The 21729-nt window shown below is 36.5% G+C and overlaps 3 protein-coding genes and 1 pseudogene across 4 annotated transcripts in view; 1 reads left to right on the top strand and 3 right to left on the bottom strand.

Moving 5' to 3' along the window:
• The window catches only part of LOC127625049 (zinc finger protein 208-like), a 632925-nt pseudogene that overhangs the window by 291427 nt on the left and 319769 nt on the right, over nucleotides 1-21729 (bottom strand).
• Nucleotides 1-21729, top strand: part of LOC127625046 (nuclear factor 7, brain-like) — a 256580-nt gene that overhangs the window by 80018 nt on the left and 154833 nt on the right. The window lies entirely within an intron of this gene.
• Nucleotides 1-21729, bottom strand: part of LOC127624980 (zinc-binding protein A33-like) — a 203655-nt gene that overhangs the window by 167148 nt on the left and 14778 nt on the right. The gene's annotated exons all lie outside the window — the stretch shown is intronic.
• Nucleotides 13392-16247, bottom strand: LOC127625033 (uncharacterized). Of its 2 annotated transcripts, XM_052100084.1 has the most exons (10): nucleotides 16168-16247; nucleotides 15915-16008; nucleotides 15690-15799; nucleotides 15304-15429; nucleotides 15050-15164; nucleotides 14666-14728; nucleotides 14280-14341; nucleotides 13940-14031; nucleotides 13653-13770; nucleotides 13392-13464 (listed from the first exon to the last, which is right to left on the bottom strand). In XM_052100084.1, exons 1-9 carry the CDS (start codon nucleotides 16224-16226, stop codon nucleotides 13733-13735), a joined length of 759 nt encoding a protein of 252 aa, XP_051956044.1. In that variant the 5' UTR covers nucleotides 16227-16247; the 3' UTR covers nucleotides 13392-13464; nucleotides 13653-13732. The 2 variants fall into 2 exon arrangements, with proteins under 2 accessions (XP_051956044.1, XP_051956045.1); XM_052100085.1 differs by lacking the exon at nucleotides 13392-13464 and having other exon boundaries at nucleotides 13710-13770; nucleotides 13940-14027; nucleotides 14287-14341.

Raw genomic sequence — 21729 nt, 5'->3', positions numbered from 1 at the left:
ATTAGTTATTACTTTTTTATGTCGTAGCAGCGAATATTATTAATAATTATTATTTTGAATCAGAAGACTTTCACTCGTTATCACTACAACGGTACGTCACGTTACGCACGCATCTTACCCATGTCACTGTATGCGTTTACCGCTCATTTCACCCGCCACCTGACTACAGTAAGCATCTCAACCCAATGTGTGTTTGTTTGTTAAGAAGCACGCAAAACCTTTGCTGTTATTTCTTTAGTTGTAGCCCTATCTGTGTAGCGTTTCATCCCTGGAGATTAGGTTACATTTGTTAGTGTTGCATTATCATTTACACGGTTATGTTACCCTCCAAAGTAGTACAGCTGTCCCTGGCACAGTTGGATTGTGGCACTGCCAGCTACCAAAATCAGTTTAAACTCATGTATTTGCCCATGTGTTGTGAAGACAACAATTAAACAAAGTGGTTAAAGTTTTATTCAAAGTGTAAAGTAAATGTCAGACGTAGAATGACCGCAATCAGGGATGAACTAGAATAAAAAAGTGGACCTGGAGTCTTTCCAGAGGATTTGACTGCTCTAAAGTGCGTCTCAATGTCAATGACCGTTCATTCCTGCTGACATAATTAATGCAGAATTAAATATAGAGACGACCCTCCACTAACTTATAGATAGAATATCCTGTAACACTATGGTGCCATACTTTTGTAAGACTTTGCCATTTTAGAAGACACTGAAATCATCATGAGATAAGAGTGTAATTGTTACTGAACATAAATAAAAATAATAAATGCCTAATTAAAAATAGATTTGTGTAGGTACTTGCTCTTGTCAAGTGGATGTGGTACAAATCTGATATTTGTACAGTAAGGATTGATTTATATTGTAGCGTAGTTGTTGTGATTGATCAATATTTAATTAATAATTTAAATTACTCTGTCCTAACAATTAAGACATGCCCATTTACTACAAAGGCTATTGTAATAATCTTTTGCTTTTTCCTGTTTTACAGCATTATTGCAACACTTTGACTCCACCAACACAAACACACACACACACATACACACACAAATCAAAACAACGGCACTTTTAAGAGCCACTCTCGTTCTCACTTGTCTCTTTCGATCACCCGCCTGCTCTCTCTTTCTCTCTCTCTCGTCTGTTTCTCTCTCTCTCTCTGTCTCACTTGTCTCTTTCGATCACTCTTTCTGTTATTGTCTCTCTTTTAATCACTCTTTCAATCTTATCTCTCTCACTCCCAGTTATTTCTGTTCAGAAATGCCTGGAGGTTCACAAAAAAAGACCTGCCCAAACTGCGGGGAAAAAATATACTGCAGACTTAAAATTTGTTTATTCTGCAAACATCCACAACCCCAACACCTAAGACTCCAAAAAAAGCTGGACAAATTTCAACGTCAGCAGAAGCAGTGGTTGTCATCCATGAAAAAAATAACATAAAGTCCCACGTTCTTGATGATGCTGCCATTCTGGTATGTAGTTTTCCAATCATCTCATTTACCAAAATTGTTTGATTATTTTGACATAAGCAAATAAATTAGGCTAACTGGTATAATATATTGCCTCACATCCACACTATAAATAATATAATAAATGTTTACTTCCCCCAAACTATTGTGTCTAGGGAGTTGAAACTAATACAAGTCCTCACATTTATCTATCCAAAAATTATGTAAAAATCATTGTTTGATTGTTTGTAGATGTTTTCTAGCTTTGAAGTAATTTCTGATCAAGCTTGAGGACAAATTCAGCTTTAAACTACAGTTTTGTGTATATACCTATATATTGATCTCTTTACCTCTCTGTTCCAGCTTGAGAAGTTGTATGCCCTTGGCATGAAGCCCCTACTACTGATTGCACATCCTCCTAAGGTGGTGACAGGGAAGTGCCAAACTAAACAAATGCTGCCAATGCATGCCCACCTTAGCACATCTGCTAAGACATGCCTTGACAACATGGATACCATCTTCAAATTGATGGTTGGAGGTGAGATTGCATTTATTTAACCTTGAAATGCATACGCATGCATATATTCACTCTTCGTTGTACAATTTTTGGTGTTATCCTGTACATTTCCAAACAGCAAAGACTAGAAATTCTGATCTGGCTGTAGCCTAGCTGCAACCTAAAGTCATTTTAAAGAGCTAGTATTGTGGAAAACAAGAAGAAAAATTGCTTTGGGATGATGGGAGGGGTCACCTGTGCTTTAAAATACCTCACTTCTATCTCCTTGGTAGTTTTAAGTTATTGTAACTTTTGAAATCCGCAGCTAAAGTGGGAGCGCCGTTGAGGCTGAACTTTTTAATGAGTCACACTCACTGTCAAATCAAATATACTGGAAGCTTTAGCACAAGACCACCAGCAGACTTATGTAGTCATAGTTTTCAGCCAGATGACAAGCAAAGCAGGATACTGGAAGTGTGCTAAAGCTAAAATAGTGACCTCCAGCTAAATCCAATCAATAAAAATGTCAGTACTTGGATAATGTAAATTGATGCAGCAGGGTTATTCCTGCATAGAGGCTGCATTTGTTTGACTGACCTAAACACTCACCTGGGAAGCTAGCACAAATGGTAAACAGGACTTCCTGTGGTTTCTCAGAAAAATAAAATCAAGGACTCTGACTCTGCTAGTGACATAGCAACCAGGTTACATTACTCCTCTGTGTTCTGTCTCTGTCATGCAGGTCTGTGTGTCTGAGCTACACACACACTTATAGCAGACATATATTAAAGGGTGATGGCTCCTTCCAACAGGGTTCTGTGGATGTGGGGTCATGTTTATTTGTGCTGTAGAATGTAACCGAAGTGAAACAATCAGAAGACCTTTTATTTCTCTGATTCACTGCTTTGTTCTTACTAACACTGCTCACTCTCTTTAATCGCTTTGGAGCTCGCTCAATCGCTGATCTCTCTGCATGTAATAGCATATTGCATTTGATAAGAGCAGCATGGACAAAGTTTTTTTTTCAAATCATATAACGTTTCCTAACATCACTGGCTGAAATAACAAATAAAGCAAGTCAACCCCGATTTTTGAACAAAATTTGTGTATATATAAGAGGATTATTCAATGTTTTTACAGAAGATTGAACTTTGCTTTTAATGGCAATCTCCTGACGAGTGCATGCATCACTGGCAGTAGCATCATAACGGTCAGCGCTGGTCATGGCTCTGCTTCAATTAATTGGATTTAGAAATGTTAGCGGTTGTAAACCTTTTGCTGGTCGCACAAAGTTTACAATGGATAAAAATGTTCTTTGCATCTTAGACTGTGACACAATAATGGCGATACTTAACAGCTGTTGAAAGAACACATACGCAACACATTATCAATTCTTTCTGACTCTGCACCCTGCCTTTCAGAATTCTGTGGGTAAAACAACATTCACTACGTCCATCTTTTTTTACGGTCTAGGGGGATTTGGGGTTGCATTTATTTTCACTTTGGCCTAATTGCATTTTATACATTATATTTGTGTGTTCCATGTCCATTTATAGGTTGGACAAGACTCAACCCTGACCAGCTGCCTCAAGAAGAGGAGAACTTCATGCTAGATTTGGTGCCGTGTGACTTAACCCCTACCACCCATATCCAGTCACCACAACAGGAAGCACCAGCCAAACCATCACAAAACCAGGCTCCATCAATTGACACACCAGCAACCCAGACTACGTCTGTCTGCACGTCACCACACCTGTCTCCTTCCTACCACACATCACCACAACCTGCTCCATCCATCTACACACCACCACACCCTGCTCCACCCATCCATGAACCAGCACACGTGACTCTTTCTAGCCACACACCACCACACCCAGCTTCACCCATCCAGGAACCAGCACACGTGGTCGCAGCTGTGCAGCCACCACTGCAGGGTCCACAGCAACGAAAAAGAGCACAAAAAATTAAAGGTGTGTTTTAGTCTATGCACTGCATGTATTGTACAGACATTTTACCCCTGCATAATCGTCATGAAGTTAATGTGATTTTTGTAAACCCTCTAAACATTATTGATTTGTTATGGATCTGATTCAGGATTGTGATTATACTGTATGCTATAATACTAGATGCTATATTATTTTATTATTTTTTCTATAAATAATGATTGAATTGATGGTTTTCTACACATCCCTGCTTCATTGAATTAGAGAGCTGCAAAGTTAAAGTCCATGTGTAAAGAATACCAGTGTAAAAGATATCTGCTCTGTGGAAAGCAATGTAAAATATAAATAGTCCATTAGGACACACAACATAAAGAAGGGATGGCAAAGAAACAAAGATTTTGAATAGAACCATGTGCAGCCTTTGATACTCCTGTGGTTATCAGATCTCAATAGGAGGAGCTAAATGTGCTGATGACAAATATTGGAGAAAATGCATAAATGTGTTCATTGTAAATTGATTCCTGCACAAGAAGTACTACACATATTGTGGACATTGGTGCAAATAATATATTCCTTACAATTACAGATTGCCCTCACAATCGCCTTGAAATGTTCCCAGTCCGTAAAATAATAAAGACAAGGAACAGAAAGGTAGGACAATAACTAACTGGATGACAGTGTTTTCTCTCAGTTCGTTAAATAATGCTACTGGAATTGTCTTTTTTAAAACCTTAACCAAGTAAATTTTTTACTTAAAATGCAGCTACAAATATGTGATTATATAAACAATGATTTTATCACTTCTATTATTTATCCAAAAAACAAACATTACACCTAAAGACACCCACCCCCTTCACCCTAAAAAGAAATTTAAAAAAAATCTCTTGATGACATTCTAAAACTGTTGTATAACTTGTTTTGCAATTACTTAATGTAACCTTGATAAAATGCTGTTGTCTATGTCACATCATTGAGCTGTATATGTAGGCATCCTGTAAATACCTTTCGCTTGAAGTGTCAGTCATGGATCTTATTTGATGACTATGATTCAAAATAAGCAGTATATAAACTATAGTAATAATTAATAATAATTCATTACATTTATATAACACTTTTTCTGGGTCCTCAAAGCACTTTACTTGGGAGGAATCTCCTCAACCACCACCAATGTCAAATTATGTCAACAATGAATGTATTTTCACTTCTTGTTAAAGTACAACATATAAATAACATACAGTAATACAATGTCTTTGTCTTCCTGCCACAGGGGAGGACAGAACATCTTTATGACTGGCAGCCCTGCACAATGTGGTATGTTAAATAGCTTTTGGTTATGCATGATTAATGCATATTATGATTGGTCTCTTGGATCTCTCTGTACTGGCAGTGTTACGAATAGGGGGTCAAGGCAGAGGCAGACGAGGAGTGAGGATCTAGGTGCAGCACTATTTAATAAATAAACAGGGGAAAAACACCAGGGGCCTGTACCATGAAGACGGTTTAGGTGGCTAGCCAGCCATGTTCCAGTTTAGTTTGTGCCAACCCTGGGTTTTAGGTACCATGAAAGTAGCTCGGCTTTAATCGGTGTTCGTTGCCATGGTATCTTACGCTGCACGGCTAACCTGCTCCGGGGCAGGTTATGTTCTGGATTCAAGATCTCAGACTGAAGTTTGACCAATCAGCTGTGATCAAAGAAACATATTGATGACGTAACTAATTCCCAACTTCTGTTCTCTGGCAAATCCTGTGGACATCTCAGCGCAAGTTGTTAGACGAGCACTTCATAGAGAAATAGTTTTTATTGAATCCCCTTGACTTTCCTGATACTTACTTGTATGAAAGATACAGATTTTCCACGGAAGGAATGTCTTATCCCACGTAACAAATGTGACCCGTCGAAGATATGCACTTACTGTACCGCAAATGGTCTGTAATGCGTGTTTTTGCAAGTGGAACATACTTGTATGTGGTCGGTGATGCAGAGAATCTAGGGAAAAAACACAGTTTGTCAAACCATTCGCAAGGTGGCCCTCCCCCAGTTTAACGTATTTCACATTTTTTTCTGTTCGCTGCAAACAAGTGTGTTTGATAAAATGTGTGATGAAATCTTTCTTAGGATGTCATGCAAATACATTCACATTTTACACACACACACAAATGTTTTATATATTAACATGAATAGCCTACACACATTTAAATTTTATTTAAAACATTTTAATATGATTATATACATCATTTTACATTAATTAGGCCTACCTATATAATGTATTTGTTTAATTTACGCATTAACGCAATCAGCATCTTCCTCTTGCTTTGGCAGCAGAGACGGTGTTACTGCGTGCTTGAAACACATTTCTATATTCTTTGTATTTCTGAATAATAATCTCTTGCTCCTCCGCAGAATAATATATAGCTCGTGCTCTCTATCCATTTCGAACGTGATTGGTTGTTCGGCGCCGACGTCACTCTTTTATGTGCACGCACCTGTGGAGTAATCATAGCTTAAGGATCAAAGTCTGAGTTGACAAAGAAAGTTGATGAGCTGCTTCATGGTACCAATAAAGCCTGATTGCATCGGTTTGGTTTTGTCAACTCTAAACCAATTCTGCAACCCAGAGTTTGTTCAACTACCATCATGGTACAGGCCCCAGGAACGAAACAAAGCATCCACAACGGGGAAAAAAGGAATACAAACAGGGCTAGGTACTTCCACAAGGCAGGAACACAGACTAGGATCAGGGCAAGGCAAAGAGCATATAACATACAATGGTGACATTCATACAATGACCAACAATGACTGAACAGATACACAAGGCTTAAATACAAAGACTAGGGTGACAAGGACCAATGAACAAACAGAACTCTGAAACAGGGTAACAAGACACTTAACAAAACCAATGACAAACAATTGAAAACAGGTGAAAACAATAAACATGGCAAATGGCTGAGGGCAGGTGGATTGTGGGGATTGTAGTAAGCAGGGGAGAAACCAATCAAAACTAAAACTACAACACCCAACAGGAAACAGGAACTAAACTAGAAAGCATGAAAACAAAGGACCACAGTGAACAAGGAAGAAATACATTTCAACAAGACAGTGACATAACACAGGAACTAAACCAAACTTTAATATAACAGCACCAGTGAACAAGACTAATTAAAACACATGTACAAAACAAAAGACAACAGAGAACAAGACAAGACCAGGGAATCGTTACAGGCAGAGAGCAGGCACGCAAATGTGTCCCTGAGCAAGACACTTAACCCCTAGTTGCTCCAGAGGCCTGCAACCTTTGACTTAAACAGCAATTGTAAGTCAGCTTTGGATAAGAGTCACCTAAATTAGTAAATGTAATGTAATGTACTATTTTCAATGATGGGTATTGTTGACAAACCATTGTCTTGGGTAGAGATTATTAAAGAAAAATGGTAATGCAAACAGTTTTTGTATGCTGTTTACAATTGTGAGGATACTGCTATGTTGTACTGTGCATCCACAGCCATATGAAAGCAAAAGTGAAATTCACTATTATTGTTTTATTTTTCCACAACATTTTGACATTTTAAGCTGTATTGTGCCTATCTACATTGTTTTACACAATTATATAGTTATGTTTATTTTTCCATGAGCAACAGTTACTGTGAGTAACACTGACATACCCTAATGTCCGTAATGACCGTGATGTTTTATATCTTGTTTAAAAGTAATCTTACGCACATGGAAAGCAGATACACCAGAATTATAATGGGTTCAGCAAGACCTTCCTCCAACTCACAGCTCTGCACAGCTCTAGTGTGGAGATAGGTCTGGCTATGCAAGACTAGGTTAACAGTTACATAGTTATATTGCCTCGTCCCCACTCTGGAAAAACAGATTCTTGATGCACTGCACTACTCTGCAAAGTATTGTAAAACATTGAATGTTACAATCATGACAATCAATTCAATGTGTATTATACTTACTAATTCTCCTTCAACTTCCCTCTCTTTATTTATTTATGTTTTTCTCAGTGGAAAGACCTGGCCTCCATCCTGGCAGCCAGCGTGATTCCCATCCCATGGAGCTAGCCTGCAAATATTCAACATACATTGCAAACATGCATTTTTTTCCTTGTTCTTGTTAAGTGTATTTTCTTTACATATTTTTTTGTTGTTGTCCACTTGTATTGTTCCATAAAATTGTCATGTTGCATCAGTTAAGAAATTTCTAATAAAAACTGAAATAAATGTTTGTCTTTAATATTCTTCATGGTTTTTATACTTTTATCTGTATTGATACAATGAAGTGCAACAGTCAACAGACTTAACATTTCTTAAACTTGAATGACCCCTTTATGGATTGTTTTGTGGTCTACAGACCATGGAAAAGTTACAGTTGATCATATTTTGACTCAGACAAGCTAAATTATGGGAAACAACTGAGCCTTTCACAACTACCAAAATGTTTATTCCACCAATGACGCACACAGTTGGAGTGCTTTATTGGGGACATAGCCCAATATTGAAGAGGACACAGTTTCATTTCAAATTTCATATTAAATAACCAACAAATGAGCAACTTCACATTTTTTTTTCACAGGCTTCAAAATGCCTTAATTTTTATTAGTAATCTTTCAACCTCTTGTGCTAAATTACCGTAATTTACGGAAATCATACCATATCCTAATTTGCATAACATTCTGTTTGGACTGTGTAGCAGTTAATCACCTTGAAGCTGATTATGTGTTGACAATGTAAAATAACAATTTAAATTTTTGATGGTAATGAAAATGTGCATTTCACAAATGGGACTATACATGCAACTACACATACATACAAACTTCAAATAATGGAATTGAGATAATCTTACAAGTGTTGTACTACATTTGTTGTTCATTTGCCATTTAAGTTATTCATATCAAAATAGAGTTTAAGATATGATAATTGAACTATACCTAACAAAATAAAGTTTTGCAATCTGTGACATAACTAGTTTGTTATGGACTGTTTTTATCATGGGGATGGTTGAAAACTTCCAGATAAACTTTTTTGATAATCAGTAAATCCACAATCATAATTTAATATCAACATAAATCACATAAGGAGACTTAACATATGGACATTTCAAAGTTAATAGCCTATTGAGACTTTGATAAAGGTAATGTATACCTGTATAACAAAAAGGAAAAGAGAAAGGAAATTAAATATATATATTTACACATTTAGGAGTAATTTGTAGCCATATATAAGTAAATTTAGCTTATTACAATTAAGGAGCAACGTTACGTAACTCCCACCTGTAGTGAAATATAATCCCGAAACACGTGTACACACACACACACACACCTACTTGCTAAAATCACCTTAAGAAATCCCCACCTGTTTGCTTTTTTCAAATAAACCACATAAAGTCAGTGTAATATATGCTTCGGCTGCAGATAAACATTAAGATATTCTCCTGATATGTGTATGAAAACCCTATTTTGGAAACCAGAAGAACTACAAATATGGTACTAATTAGTATAAAGTGGCATGGCGCGGCTAGAGGGAATTGTAGTTTAAAAATAGATGACCCGATATACTGAAATTGAATTTTGTAAATAGTGATGTAAGAGTCCACTGATGGGTTAAAGGGGATGGGAATCCCATTTCTGTAATACAATTTTAAATACCTTACTGGACAATAGGTGAAAATCAAGTTTGACCATTTTTGACAGCACCCCCTCTTGGTGAGTCTATTCATTTGGGTATAGTCATATAGCTGAAGTCAAGAGCTATCTATAACAGTTGGTTTCATGTCTGTAGGTCCTTCGGTTCCTGAATTACAAGCTTTACAACATGCAACAAGGTCAAGGTTCAGAGGTCAATATTTAAAAGCAGGAGCAATTTACAACCTTCAGACTGACATATGTCACTCTCCAGGTCGAGCCCTTTCCAACAACATATTTGGTTTAGTCGTTCAAAAAGTTGCAATTTTAGGTGTTCATGGGCACAGCCTTGGTACAGGCATAGTTTCAGTGAGGACTTTGAGGCCCCTACCTCAACTTTTGTATATATATATATATATATTAGAAATGTAGTATTATAACAATACCGCACATATATGTACCACAGCCAAGCAACAAACAGACTATTTGAGTGTTCATAAATTAATGAGCATCAGCATTAGTCTAAAATATGCAATGTGTTCAAATAGTACTTTCAAATGATGTAAGTGGTGGATGACTTTTTCAGATAATTTACTAAAGTAAAAGTACTAATAATTTGCTGGACAAATACTCTGTTACAAGTAACAAAATAAAGTATTGATAATGTCACTTAAGTAAAATTATGGAAGTATAATCAGCAAAATGTAAAGGAAAGTAAAAGTATTCAAAGCAGAAAGAAAAACATTTTAATATTATTATCATGATATTATTATTCCTCATGTGTTAATGCAAAATCAGGATTTTACTGTTGTATTTGGTTGTGGTTAAACATGTTTTGTCTCTGACTGCATGAGATGATTATTTCATTATGAATGAAGTTGCTTATTTTTAATTTTTGGTATTTTTCTTAATGGAAGGCCCATAGCCCTTAAGTAACACCTTCACTGCTTGTTTCATCAGTCTAAACCTAAAAATGTTTAAATACATATTTTAAAATAAACAAAATGAAAAGAGAAAAATCTTCACAGTTGTGAAGCTGGAACCATGAAAAGTTTTTACATGACATGACTTAAACAATTATCTAAATAGCTGGCAATTAGAGTTTTGTCGATCAACTAATGCTGTAGTTGTATAAACTGTTGAGAACAATACTCTTCATATTGTTTGTGTGCAAAACTCCACCTTTCTAAAGTAAATAGTTACTAAAGCTGTGAGATAAATGTAGTGAAGTAAAAAGTACAATATTAAATATATGAAAAGAGGAGATTAATTGGTCTATGTTCTTGAAGAAAGACTTGGGTAGAACAGAGGAATAGCTTGAAAGAGGTAAAGAATTTTTGGGAGAATATTCATTTTTACAGCGTTTATCCTACCTAATGGAGATAGTGGAAGAGCTGTCCGTCTTAAAAAAGCTGACCTCATGTATGAAACTAAAGGTGTAAAATTTTCTGCCTGAAAGAAAGGGTAACATTAACACCAAGATACTTGAATTTAGAATTTTTCCAAATGGAAAGGTATATCTTTCTGTTTTAGTTGTTGACCAGCTTGATTTATGGCTAAACATTCACTCTTCTGTAAATTCAGCTTATACCCAGAAAATTTACCAAATTCGTGTAATAGACTTATTATTTCAGGAATAGATGCAATTGGATCGGTAACGTAGAGTAAATAAATCATCAGCATATAAGCAGAGGCGGATTAAGGTGGCTAGGGGGCCCTAGTCTGCTCTTTGTGTGGGCCCCCATCTAATCACCTGCTCATTTTTTATGGGCAAATGTAGTTTTTTTTGTTTGTGCTGAAGTAAATTCAAAATAATAAAAACAATAGTTTGACCAATCTGGGGCCCCTGCACACATAGGGCCCCTAGGCTGCAGCCAAAGCAAGCCTTTACGTTAATCCGCCTGCATATAAGGCTAATTTATGTTCAATTCCCTTACGCATTATACCTTGAAATACAGGAAGTGTTCTAAGCATTATTGAAAGGGGCTCAATAGCTATGGCAAAAAGTAATGGGGATAGGGGGCATCCCTGACGAGCACAACCGTCATTTTCAACAGTTTTCTGAAAAGAAAATACACAAGTACAAATACCATTCATTTGTACTTAATATTATAAATGTATAAATTACAGTACTTACTGTCCACCACTGAAGGGTTTAACTGGCAAATTAAGTTCACACAACAGACAATTGCATCAAATGGGTTTATTACAGTGGTGCATTTGTATGCATCACAACAAATACATTTCTTATACAGTTTTACAGGATGTAAGTTAAAGATGTTTGGATTTGGATTTCTGTATGTACATTTAGAGGATGTCATATAGAAAACAAAAAAGAAAAACATTTATGGTTTCAATGCTATAACTATAACTATAAAATATACAGTATATGCATATTGCATACAAATATAAATCCACATATATCATGGAAATACCCTAGTACATTAGAATTATACTTGTTAAAATTACGCAGACTGCCATTGAATCTTCATTTGATTTTTCCATGCAAAGATGATGACAATTGTTTATTTAAAGCAGCAATGAGCAGATTTAGTCTGAAACCAGTAAGCTCAAATGTTAGAAGAGATAAATAAATCAATATTTTCAATTTTCTTTAAATTTAAAATACATACAGAATCTACAAAAACACCAACTATTTAAAACATGTATTTTTTACAGCTATTTAAAACATTTTTCTGTACAAATCTGAAGTTCGTCTGTGTTGTTTGGCAGTGTACTTTAGGTGTCTTCTTCCTCAGACTCGGGGCTGGTGAAGCCATTGTCATCCCACTCCTCAATGTCCTCCTGTATGGAAAGAAAATCACATTCCATAGTGGCTATACTGCTGTATGCATTAACAGCCTGTTTGTGTTGACTTCTAAGTGAGTGACCCCTCTGATTGAGGACACTGTTGAGCCCATGTGTTGCATCTTCTGTTAGGTCACCGAAACCTGTAGAGGAATTGTGGAAAAAAATAGAAAGATGGCACAAACAAAACATGACATTTGTAACTATTTTTGCATTTTACAATGCTGAATTTGCAAATTCAACATTTCCTTTTAGTCATTATACTGTGTATGCATTTACATTGCGCACACTGATGCCAAATAGATGGTCAGCTCAGTGCCTGATCACAACTCAATGTATAAAGTAGAGTTCCCTGGACACATCACTCTCTCTCACTCTCTCTCTCTCTCTCTCTATATATATATATATCATAAATAAATACATGATACTAAAATATAAAGATCTTGTACATACTGCTGGTTTTGATGCACTCCAAAGTCTGTCCTCTAAGTGACTCCACTTCTTGCACTTGCTTCAGAAGGTACTTGATGTGCTGAGACATCTCCTTTACCAGGATGCTCTGCTCCTCCTCCAAGCGTTTTAGCAGCATTACCTGGTCAAAGATAGATCTCTTCAACCTAAAAGTGCTGCCTTTGGTTTGGGAAAGGAATGGAATAGTGGACACGGAATGTTTATTATTATATTATATAAGTATAACAGAATTATGTTATTTTAGAGAAATCTTTTTAGCGACAGCATTGGTTCTGTAGAATATAAACATCAAGCTAAACTAGCAATTAATACTTATCGTACCATCTTCATGTCTCTCCCATGGTAGGATGTATCCCTCTGTCAGACTGCAAGCCAACTCCTCGTCAATCAGATCTCCTTCCACTATTGTGTTGTATTGCAAGACCTTTTCGCAAGCTTCTTCTTCAACTCAGTCATTTTCTTTCTCTTTTTTGTCTTGCCTGGTTGCTATCTGCAAATCGAAACAAAAAGAAAACTGTGTCATAACATTATTGTTTTTTTATATGTTAATTTAAATAACTTGATTTGACATCAAACCATGCTGACGATACAGATCTTGCTTCTTACGCAAAAGGGTTACAGTGATGTTCTCAATGTCAGCCCTTAGCTCTTCAATACAACCTGGAGTGTAGACTCTCTCTAAATAGGTGAAACAAAACAATTGGACAAGAGACACAATTAGTGACATTTTCAAAACATTCAAAACAAGACACCTTTTATTATTTGTATAAATGTACAGTCATTAACAGATGTGTGTGTGTATATATATATATATATATATATATATATACACACCGTATATACATAGTGTACTTTACATGTTTTACCTGTGACAGCCCATTGTCTGACATCCCATACCCACTGCTGTATTGTCTCCTGATCAAGGTTGTGCTCCTCCTTGATGTTGCTAAGGCTGGCAGCTTCCACCTTTGCCCTCTCTGTGATCTTTTAAAGAGAAAAAAATATGAAAATGTCAGAAAAAAACTCTACGCACCACCACAATGCAAAAACCACCAACAAACAATTAATCTACAAATAGTTTCAGATCTAGCTGTAGTTTGTGCATTAAGGGAAAGGGGCAGTGCTTAGGATCTCAATGATAATTTACCCTTACTTTGACATATCTGTGGGCTAACACTTGATGAAGGTTGTCCCTCTTTCTTCTGTTCCAACCCATGGCCTGTCGCGTTAGCATGTTCACTCTTCCTAATGAAACAATAATGCACCCACAAGCAGAAAAGTATGATGTCACATCCAAAAGGCAATAAGAGAAACCCAACAGACATGCCTAAACCAGATCACTAAAAGTTAGTTGAACTGGTAATTACCTTGAATACAATGATAACTTTGGTAAGAACAGAGAAACTTTGTTTTTCTTTTAATTCCCTGTAAAAACACTATGAATTATTTATTATTATTTATTTAGGCAACCACAGTGTGTAGTGTAAGTGTACCACCAACCAGCCTTTGTCATGTATTTTGTGACAAGTGCTGCCCTCGAGAGAAAGCTGTTCACCTATAAGAAAACAATACAATGCAATTTTGGTCTCCATTACATAAAAATATTACCTTCACACCACAACATCTTAAACTTGTGGTTTAACAGAAAACATGTGTACTGTATTATACTAAGACTTTGGGACCCCTTATGCATGCGTGCATTTTGAATTGCTGAAAACAACTGAACTGCCTATTCTTTATTTTAACTCATACATAAAGGATGTACTTAATCACTCTCACCAGGCATGTTACCTAGATGACAAATAAGTACCTTTTGGTGTTATGGGTTCTATTAAGACTCTTTGTAGCCATTGTTCAAATACTGACAATAATACCCTACCTGCTCCACTTCTTCTCCCACTGTGTTTCCTGCTCCATCCAGGCTTCTGCCACCCCATCTCACCTGTTATGTGTTATGTAGCAGTACTTCAGAAGTTTTGATATAACATCATCCAATCAGGCATAAACATGCACAAATGTAAAAAATCATCCTTTGCATTGAAGATTGCTTGAATGTTACAACTACATTAATTCATACAATTATCTATAAAACATCTCGTGAAACAAGCTTTTTATATGGCAGGGAAAAACAAAATCTGTCCTACAAATTTGAACAAGCAGCTGAAAAGCAATTGCTGAAAGATAACACACAGCACGTTCTATTATCCGACCCATTGTTTCCCTATAGCTACAGGCATACCAGACTTAAAGTTATTGCATGTACCTCGCATTTTGCTGTATGGGCTTTGGCATGCATGACGCTCAGGAATGGCCTCATTTCTGTCAATGGCAGAAGTTCAGGTAAACCCTCTGCTACTTTGTTAAGGTAGGGCCAGTACCTAAAAAGCAGGAGCAGCACCATGTGAGTGTAATAAAGATCCATATTTAATTGAAATCTAAAATGATTAATATCACTGTAAAGTAGGGAAACAAGACATTTTAATCATGGAGTTGGATTTGCAATATGACAATGAGTACCTGCATGTAACATCCATACAGAAGAATGTAACATTTGCCTTCTTTGACATCTCTCTTTGAAGAAACATTGGGTAAGCAAATATTTCTCCACGGTAATGGTTCAGTCCTCGTAAGAGAAACCCATGTCTGTTAAATCAGAGGAAAATCTAGTTGTTAAGAATCAATTGACCCAGTAATGCCTGGCTTAAGCACACATCTGTCAACAGACAGCCTATAACAAAATATATGATAAATATAATACTTGGCTACTACAAAGGATAGATAAATACCACTCTGCAAGCAAAAGTGTGAAATGCTTTGAATTTTTACTCAGACTTGGATTGCCATTAAAACTCAATATCAAACTCAAGAATCATAAACATACACACACACACACACATACATACCTGCAAACTGCAACTTGAATGCCCTCCTCATCTATCTGAGCACCAGACTTTTTGGACATCTCTCTGCCAGCAGTGAACTTGGCAGTACCGCAGACAGCACTGTCATTTGCCTATTAAGTCAGTTTATAACACATTTTAAGGTACATCAAAACACAAAACTAAATGTATGTATAAACAACCATTAAAAAACTATTATAAAAACAAAAACAAATCAAATGTTTGTACACTTCTCATGTTGCCTCTGATAAGGTCAACAAAGGTAGCAACTTCCACGTCCTTGGCCAGGAACAAGCCCTCATATATTGGTGGCTCCTCAGTCCTGTCCATGATAAGATAACATGCGTCAATAATACAAATCACAAGTACTACCTTTACTATTTGTTAAAATGTAAGTTATAATCACTCAAACACAACCCGAAAGGCTACTATTTGTGTTAAGCAAATCTAAAATAAACTTCAGAAAAGTACCTATACCTACCCTTTTGACTTGCTGAAGCGGTAATGTTTTCGGTTTCCATCAGAGCAGACAGCCAACATGTCTGGAGAACATGCTGGACATTCAAAATGATGGACCTGGCACATATCCTCTTCTTTGTATTGACAAAAGGTAAACTCAAAAAAGCTTCGCTGAAATGTATCAGCACAGATACTACCTGTCTGCATATTTAGAAATGTTTTGTAAGGATTTTTTAAGCAATGCCTAAAATTAAATATTAGGTATACAGTAATATAATTTTGTTTTTTTATGTTTCAGTGATATTCAGGCAGATTTACCCTTCCAGCTTGAACAGATCTGTGCTCCAACATTTTCAGGAAGGCCTGCCTGGACATAGCTGGTGCCGTTACCTTCATATGGTCAAACGAGGTGAAGACATCAAACTTGTATAGGGTCTGGCAGCTGGTGCTAGCTGGCCAGTACCGATAAACAAGCAGGTCCTTCACCTCGGGAGTCCATTCTGCAGAGCATGATGGACAGGATTTCCGAGGCAAGCAGACATTGTATCGTCCTGTGAACAAGTGAATATACTGTAGTAAAAACTTAAATAATTTCAGTAATCAAATTCTAACAGATTGCCTTCTATACAGAGATACAAATATATGTTATCTTAGCTTTTTGACATGGCATTGCCTGAAAATGTCATGGTGATAAAAATCTTTGAGTTGCACACAGTGGTAAAGTTCTAGTACAATAATACTTTCAGATCAACATACCATTGATGGTGACCACAGAAATATGCTTCCCTGGAGTGGTTGTGAGGTCATGAGTGCATTCACAAATTGACCTTGGTGCAGGAACAGGCAGATGACATACTGCAAATCAGAAAGAAGTTATAAAGGGTGTATTTACAGTTTCTCCTTAGTCCCTTAGATACATTTCCCAAAACGCTATCCTCATTTTTAAAATAGTGTTTTAAAACCCAACAATGAATCCAAACTGGCTTCACCACTATTCCAACTGTAATTGTCACTATGTTTAAACAACATGTAAATGCTTAAGCATATTTGGAAAAATATTAACACACAATTGACTTTGCTGTTCAAAGATATGCTGGTCAGAAGAACTGTCAAAACCAATCAGACTTTTGTTATTCAGCTATTAAATTTCTTTCACACTTGCACTTTGAAGTTTTGAGAATAAGCTTAAAATGTCTAAGCCATTTATAAACACTGTTAAATATAAACATGTGCACTATCTACAACAACTTCGGGAATTACACAATAAGTATGAGACAATTTGATATAATGCTAATTTTAACATACTTTGTTCACAAAACTGAGGCTGGCCATTTTCATTCACCAGCACAGCAGTTGTAGGGGGAATGGGCTCAAGAAATCCATGGAACACAGCCTCTCTGTCATGGAAGACATTTCTCTTGTGGGCCTCCATGTCACAGGTAGCACAGAGGAACTCCATGTCCAGTGGTACACAGTCCAGGCACCTAATCACAGCTTCTACAACACAGCATCTGTGACAATTTTGGATGAAAACTCTCTGGGCTGAGAGCTTTGCATCAAAAAGCATAGGCCTAGCACTTTTCATTCTCACATCTGTGAGAAGCTGCCTTTGTTCCCAAGCAGAAACCAGTCTGTCTGTTCCCTCCGGAACCTGCACTGCAGTTATGGTGTCCCTTAACTCTTGGAGCCTTGTTTCTAAAAAAACAAAAATATACATTCACTTGTCCTTAAAAGGTCTATACTCATGATTATGATAACACACAAATATATATATCAGTTATACTGTGAGTCTGTAGTGGAACTGACAAAACATAATGCTTGAATATGATTAAATTAATGGTGGAAATCGTGGAAAAACTGTAGTGTAATGTTACTACTGTAACACTCAGTATTCTCACCAAGACTTGCCAACTCTTGATCTTCTATCTGAAGGCCTTCCTCATGCACAGGATCCCTTCTTCTTGATTGAGAAGCAACTGCAGAGACAGTCATTTTGTTTAACCCTTTGACCAATATAACATGAAACCAATTCATTTCAAAATGAAAATATTCCATAAGGACTGGAGGCAGGGAAACTAAGCAAAAAATATTAAAACACAACACAAGTAAGGATTATCAGTCGCACGCTCTAAAACTATCTTGTATATTAGTTTTCACAAACATTGCAACACCATTTTGTCAAAGTGGTGTCTGATTTTCATTTTATATTACGTGTAATCACCAAAACACAATTTAATGAATTATCTTCATTCTTAAATACAGTAATCATGTTTTAGTTAAGAACAAACCTGATCCAGGGCAGTGTGTTTCCCGACGTTTCTCACGCCTGCCTGTGACCAGTGGATTAGTGAAGGATCTCTTCCTGCTTTTCCTTGTTTTTCTTTGAGGAACGGCAGGGTTGTCCATGGCCATAAGAGCCTATATATATTGAGAGCACATATACCAGCAGCACTTAGAATTGAGCATTATTCAGTAGCTGCATAAAAGGGTCTTGCTAACCCTTTACATCACATCTATAAACAACAATAGCAATTACTATTTTCAGATTTAGGTATTTGCTTATCATGAAAAGCCTTACTCTGGATTCATGGACTAAAGCATCACTAATTAATGCTGCCATGTGCATCCTGGCATCATTGGGATCATCAAAGACCCTTACGTCAGAATTGAGGGACATCACGTACAAATACAAACAATACAGACACAATATAAAAACAACACAAAATGAAGAAAGAGAGAAAGAGAGTGATCGAAAGAGACGAGAGAGAGAGAGAGAGAGAGAGAAAGAGAGTGATCAAAAGAGACAAGTGAGACAGAGAGAGAGAGAAACAGACGAGAGAGAGAGAGAAAGAGAGAGAAACAGAGTGATCAAAAGAGACAAGTGAGACAGAGAGAGAGAGAAACAGAGTGATCGAAAGAGACAAGTGAGAACGAGAGTGGCTCTTAAAAGTGCCGTTGTTTTGATTTGTGTGTGTATGTGTGTGTGTGTGTGTTTGTGTTGGTGGAGTCAAAGTGTTGCAATAATGCTGTAAAACAGGAAAAAGCAAAAGATTATTACAATAGCCTTTGTAGTAAATGGGCATGTCTTAATTGTTAGGACAGAGTAATTTAAATTATTAATTAAATATTGATCAATCACAACAACTACGTACAATATAAATCAATCCTTACTGTACAAATATCAGATTTGTACCACATCCACTTGACAAGAGCAAGTACCTACACAAATCTATTTTTAATTAGGCATTTATTATTTTTATTTATGTTCAGTAACAATTACACTCTTATCTCATGATGATTTCAGTGTCTTCTAAAATGGCAAAGTCTTACAAAAGTATGGCACCATAGTGTTACAGGATATTCTATCTATAAGTTAGTGGAGGGTCGTCTCTATATTTAATTCTGCATTAATTATGTCAGTAGGAATGAACGGTCATTGACATTGAGACGCACTGAGCAGTCAAATCCTCTGGAAAGACTCCAGGTCCACTTTTTTATTCTAGTTCATCCCTGATTGCGGTCATTCTACGTCTGACATTTACTTTGCACTTTGAATAAAACTTTAACCACTTTGTTTAATTGTTGTCTTCACAACACATGGGCAAATACATGAGTTTAAACTGATTTTGGTAGCTGGCAGTGCCACAATCCAACTGTGCCAGGGACAGCTGTACTACTTTGGAGGGTAACATAACCGTGTAAATGATAATGCAACACTAACAAATGTAACCTAATCTCCAGGGATGAAACGCTACACAGATAGGGCTACAACTAAAGAAATAACAGCAAAGGTTTTGCGTGCTTCTTAACAAACAAACACATATTGGGTTGAGATGCTTACTGTAGTCAGGTGGCGGGTGAAATGAGCGGTAAACGCATACAGTGACATGGGTAAGATGCGTGCGTAACGTGACGTACCGTTGTAGTGATAACGAGTGAAAGTCTTCTGATTCAAAATAATAATTATTAATAATATTCGCTGCTACGACATAAAAAAGTAATAACTAATTCACTACAATACAAGGACGTTTCGTAAACTATAAAACATCATTTACGAGCGCGCGTAACGTGAGGTTTCGTTGCCGTGGTAACGACTGACAGTCTTCTGATTCAAAATAATAATAATTAATAATATTCACTGCTATGACAGAAAAAAGTCGTTACTAATTCACTATAATAAATGATAAAAGAAGGACGTTTCGTGAAAAACATCATTTACGGGCGCGCGTAACGTGAAGTTTTGTTGCCGTGGTAACGACTGAAAGTCTTCTGATTCAAAATAATTAATAATAATTAATAATATTCACTACTATGACAGAAAAAAGTCGTAACTAATTCACTATAATAAATGATAAAAGAAGGAGGTTTCGTAAACTACTAAACATCATCTATGGGCGCGCGTAACGTGACGTTTCGTTGCTGTGGGAACGACTGAAAGTCTTCTGATTCAAAATAATAATTATTAATAATATTCACTGCTATGACAGAATAAAGTCGTAACTAATTCACTATAATAAATGATAATAGAAGGAGGTTTCATAAACTGCAAAACATCATTTACGGACGCGCGCGTAACGTGACGTTTTGTTGCTGTGGTAACGACTTAAAGTCTTCTAATTCAAAATAATAATTATTAATAATATTCGCTGCTATGACAGAAAAAAATCAGAACTAATACACTATAATAAATGATAAAAGGAGGACGTTTCGTAAACTAGAAATCAACATTTACCGCCGCCAACTGTGTGACGTTATTGAACCAGGGAATCCGTGTGTCCACCACGACAAATGAGCCCCATTGACTTTGTATGGGTGTTGTTTTCGTGATACCGACACGTAATTTTACACACTTACGTGACACCATCACGTAAATCGAGGTTAAGGGCTCGTGTTCATTTCACGTATTTCTGTGAGATCAGGTTGGTAAAAATATATTATAAGTAAAAAATACAATTGTTGTGTTGTATGACTATTACAGATAAACATTGATACACCCATACATAAATGTTTGACCTTTTCACAGACATTTAATTGAATGACTAATTATTATTCTTTTTTTTATATTTAGTATCTACATGCTACAAATAACACCATTTTCATACTTGACCCTCAACGTGGTAGTGATGAAATGAAACTTGCCACACAAGCATGCAACAAATTTGTGTATGTTATGTTGTATAAAAAATCTGTAACCTTTTTCGATCTACAACACAAATATTGGAATATTAGCATATGGATGTTGCTGAAGACCACCACAACCCCCCACACTGTATTTTTCCTACAACAGGGAATATTTCAGGAAGAGAGGAAACCAGCATGGAAGAAAAGACTGGGTGGACACTATGTGGAAGCCTGGGACAATACACCATTCATTCCAGGAGGATGCTTTCAGCTGTGGTGTCTTTGTGATGCAGGTAAATGGAGGGAAAACTACTTTACATAAACACTGTTCTCACATTTTCCCATATGAGACTAGTAATGTTCTCCGCTCTCCTTCTAGATGGCCAAGCAGGTGGTGGAACACTTTCCAAAAATTCCTGAGAGCATCAACATAATACCCAGCAAAGAGGAGATGTGCCACATC

This window comes from Xyrauchen texanus, chromosome 31, assembly GCF_025860055.1.
Source record: "Xyrauchen texanus isolate HMW12.3.18 chromosome 31, RBS_HiC_50CHRs, whole genome shotgun sequence".
Taxonomy (NCBI): domain Eukaryota; kingdom Metazoa; phylum Chordata; class Actinopteri; order Cypriniformes; family Catostomidae; genus Xyrauchen; species Xyrauchen texanus.
Note: the sequence above shows the minus strand (reverse complement) of the source record. Positions and strands in the feature narration are given on the sequence as shown.

Bases quoted from the DNA above. Each gene is read 5' to 3' on its own strand.
- LOC127625033 (XM_052100084.1), bottom strand. From the start codon at position 16,226: ATGTTGGCTGTCTGCTCTGATGGAAACCGAAAACATTACCGCTTCAGC. The intron at 16,009-16,167 runs GTAGGTATAGGT...TATCATGGACAG, and splicing joins CGCTTCAGCAAGTCAAAAGG to GACTGAGGAGCCACCAATAT. The intron at 14,342-14,665 runs GTAGGGTATTAT...GTTTTCTTATAG, and splicing joins TGGGAGAAGAAGTGGAGCAG to GTGAACAGCTTTCTCTCGAG.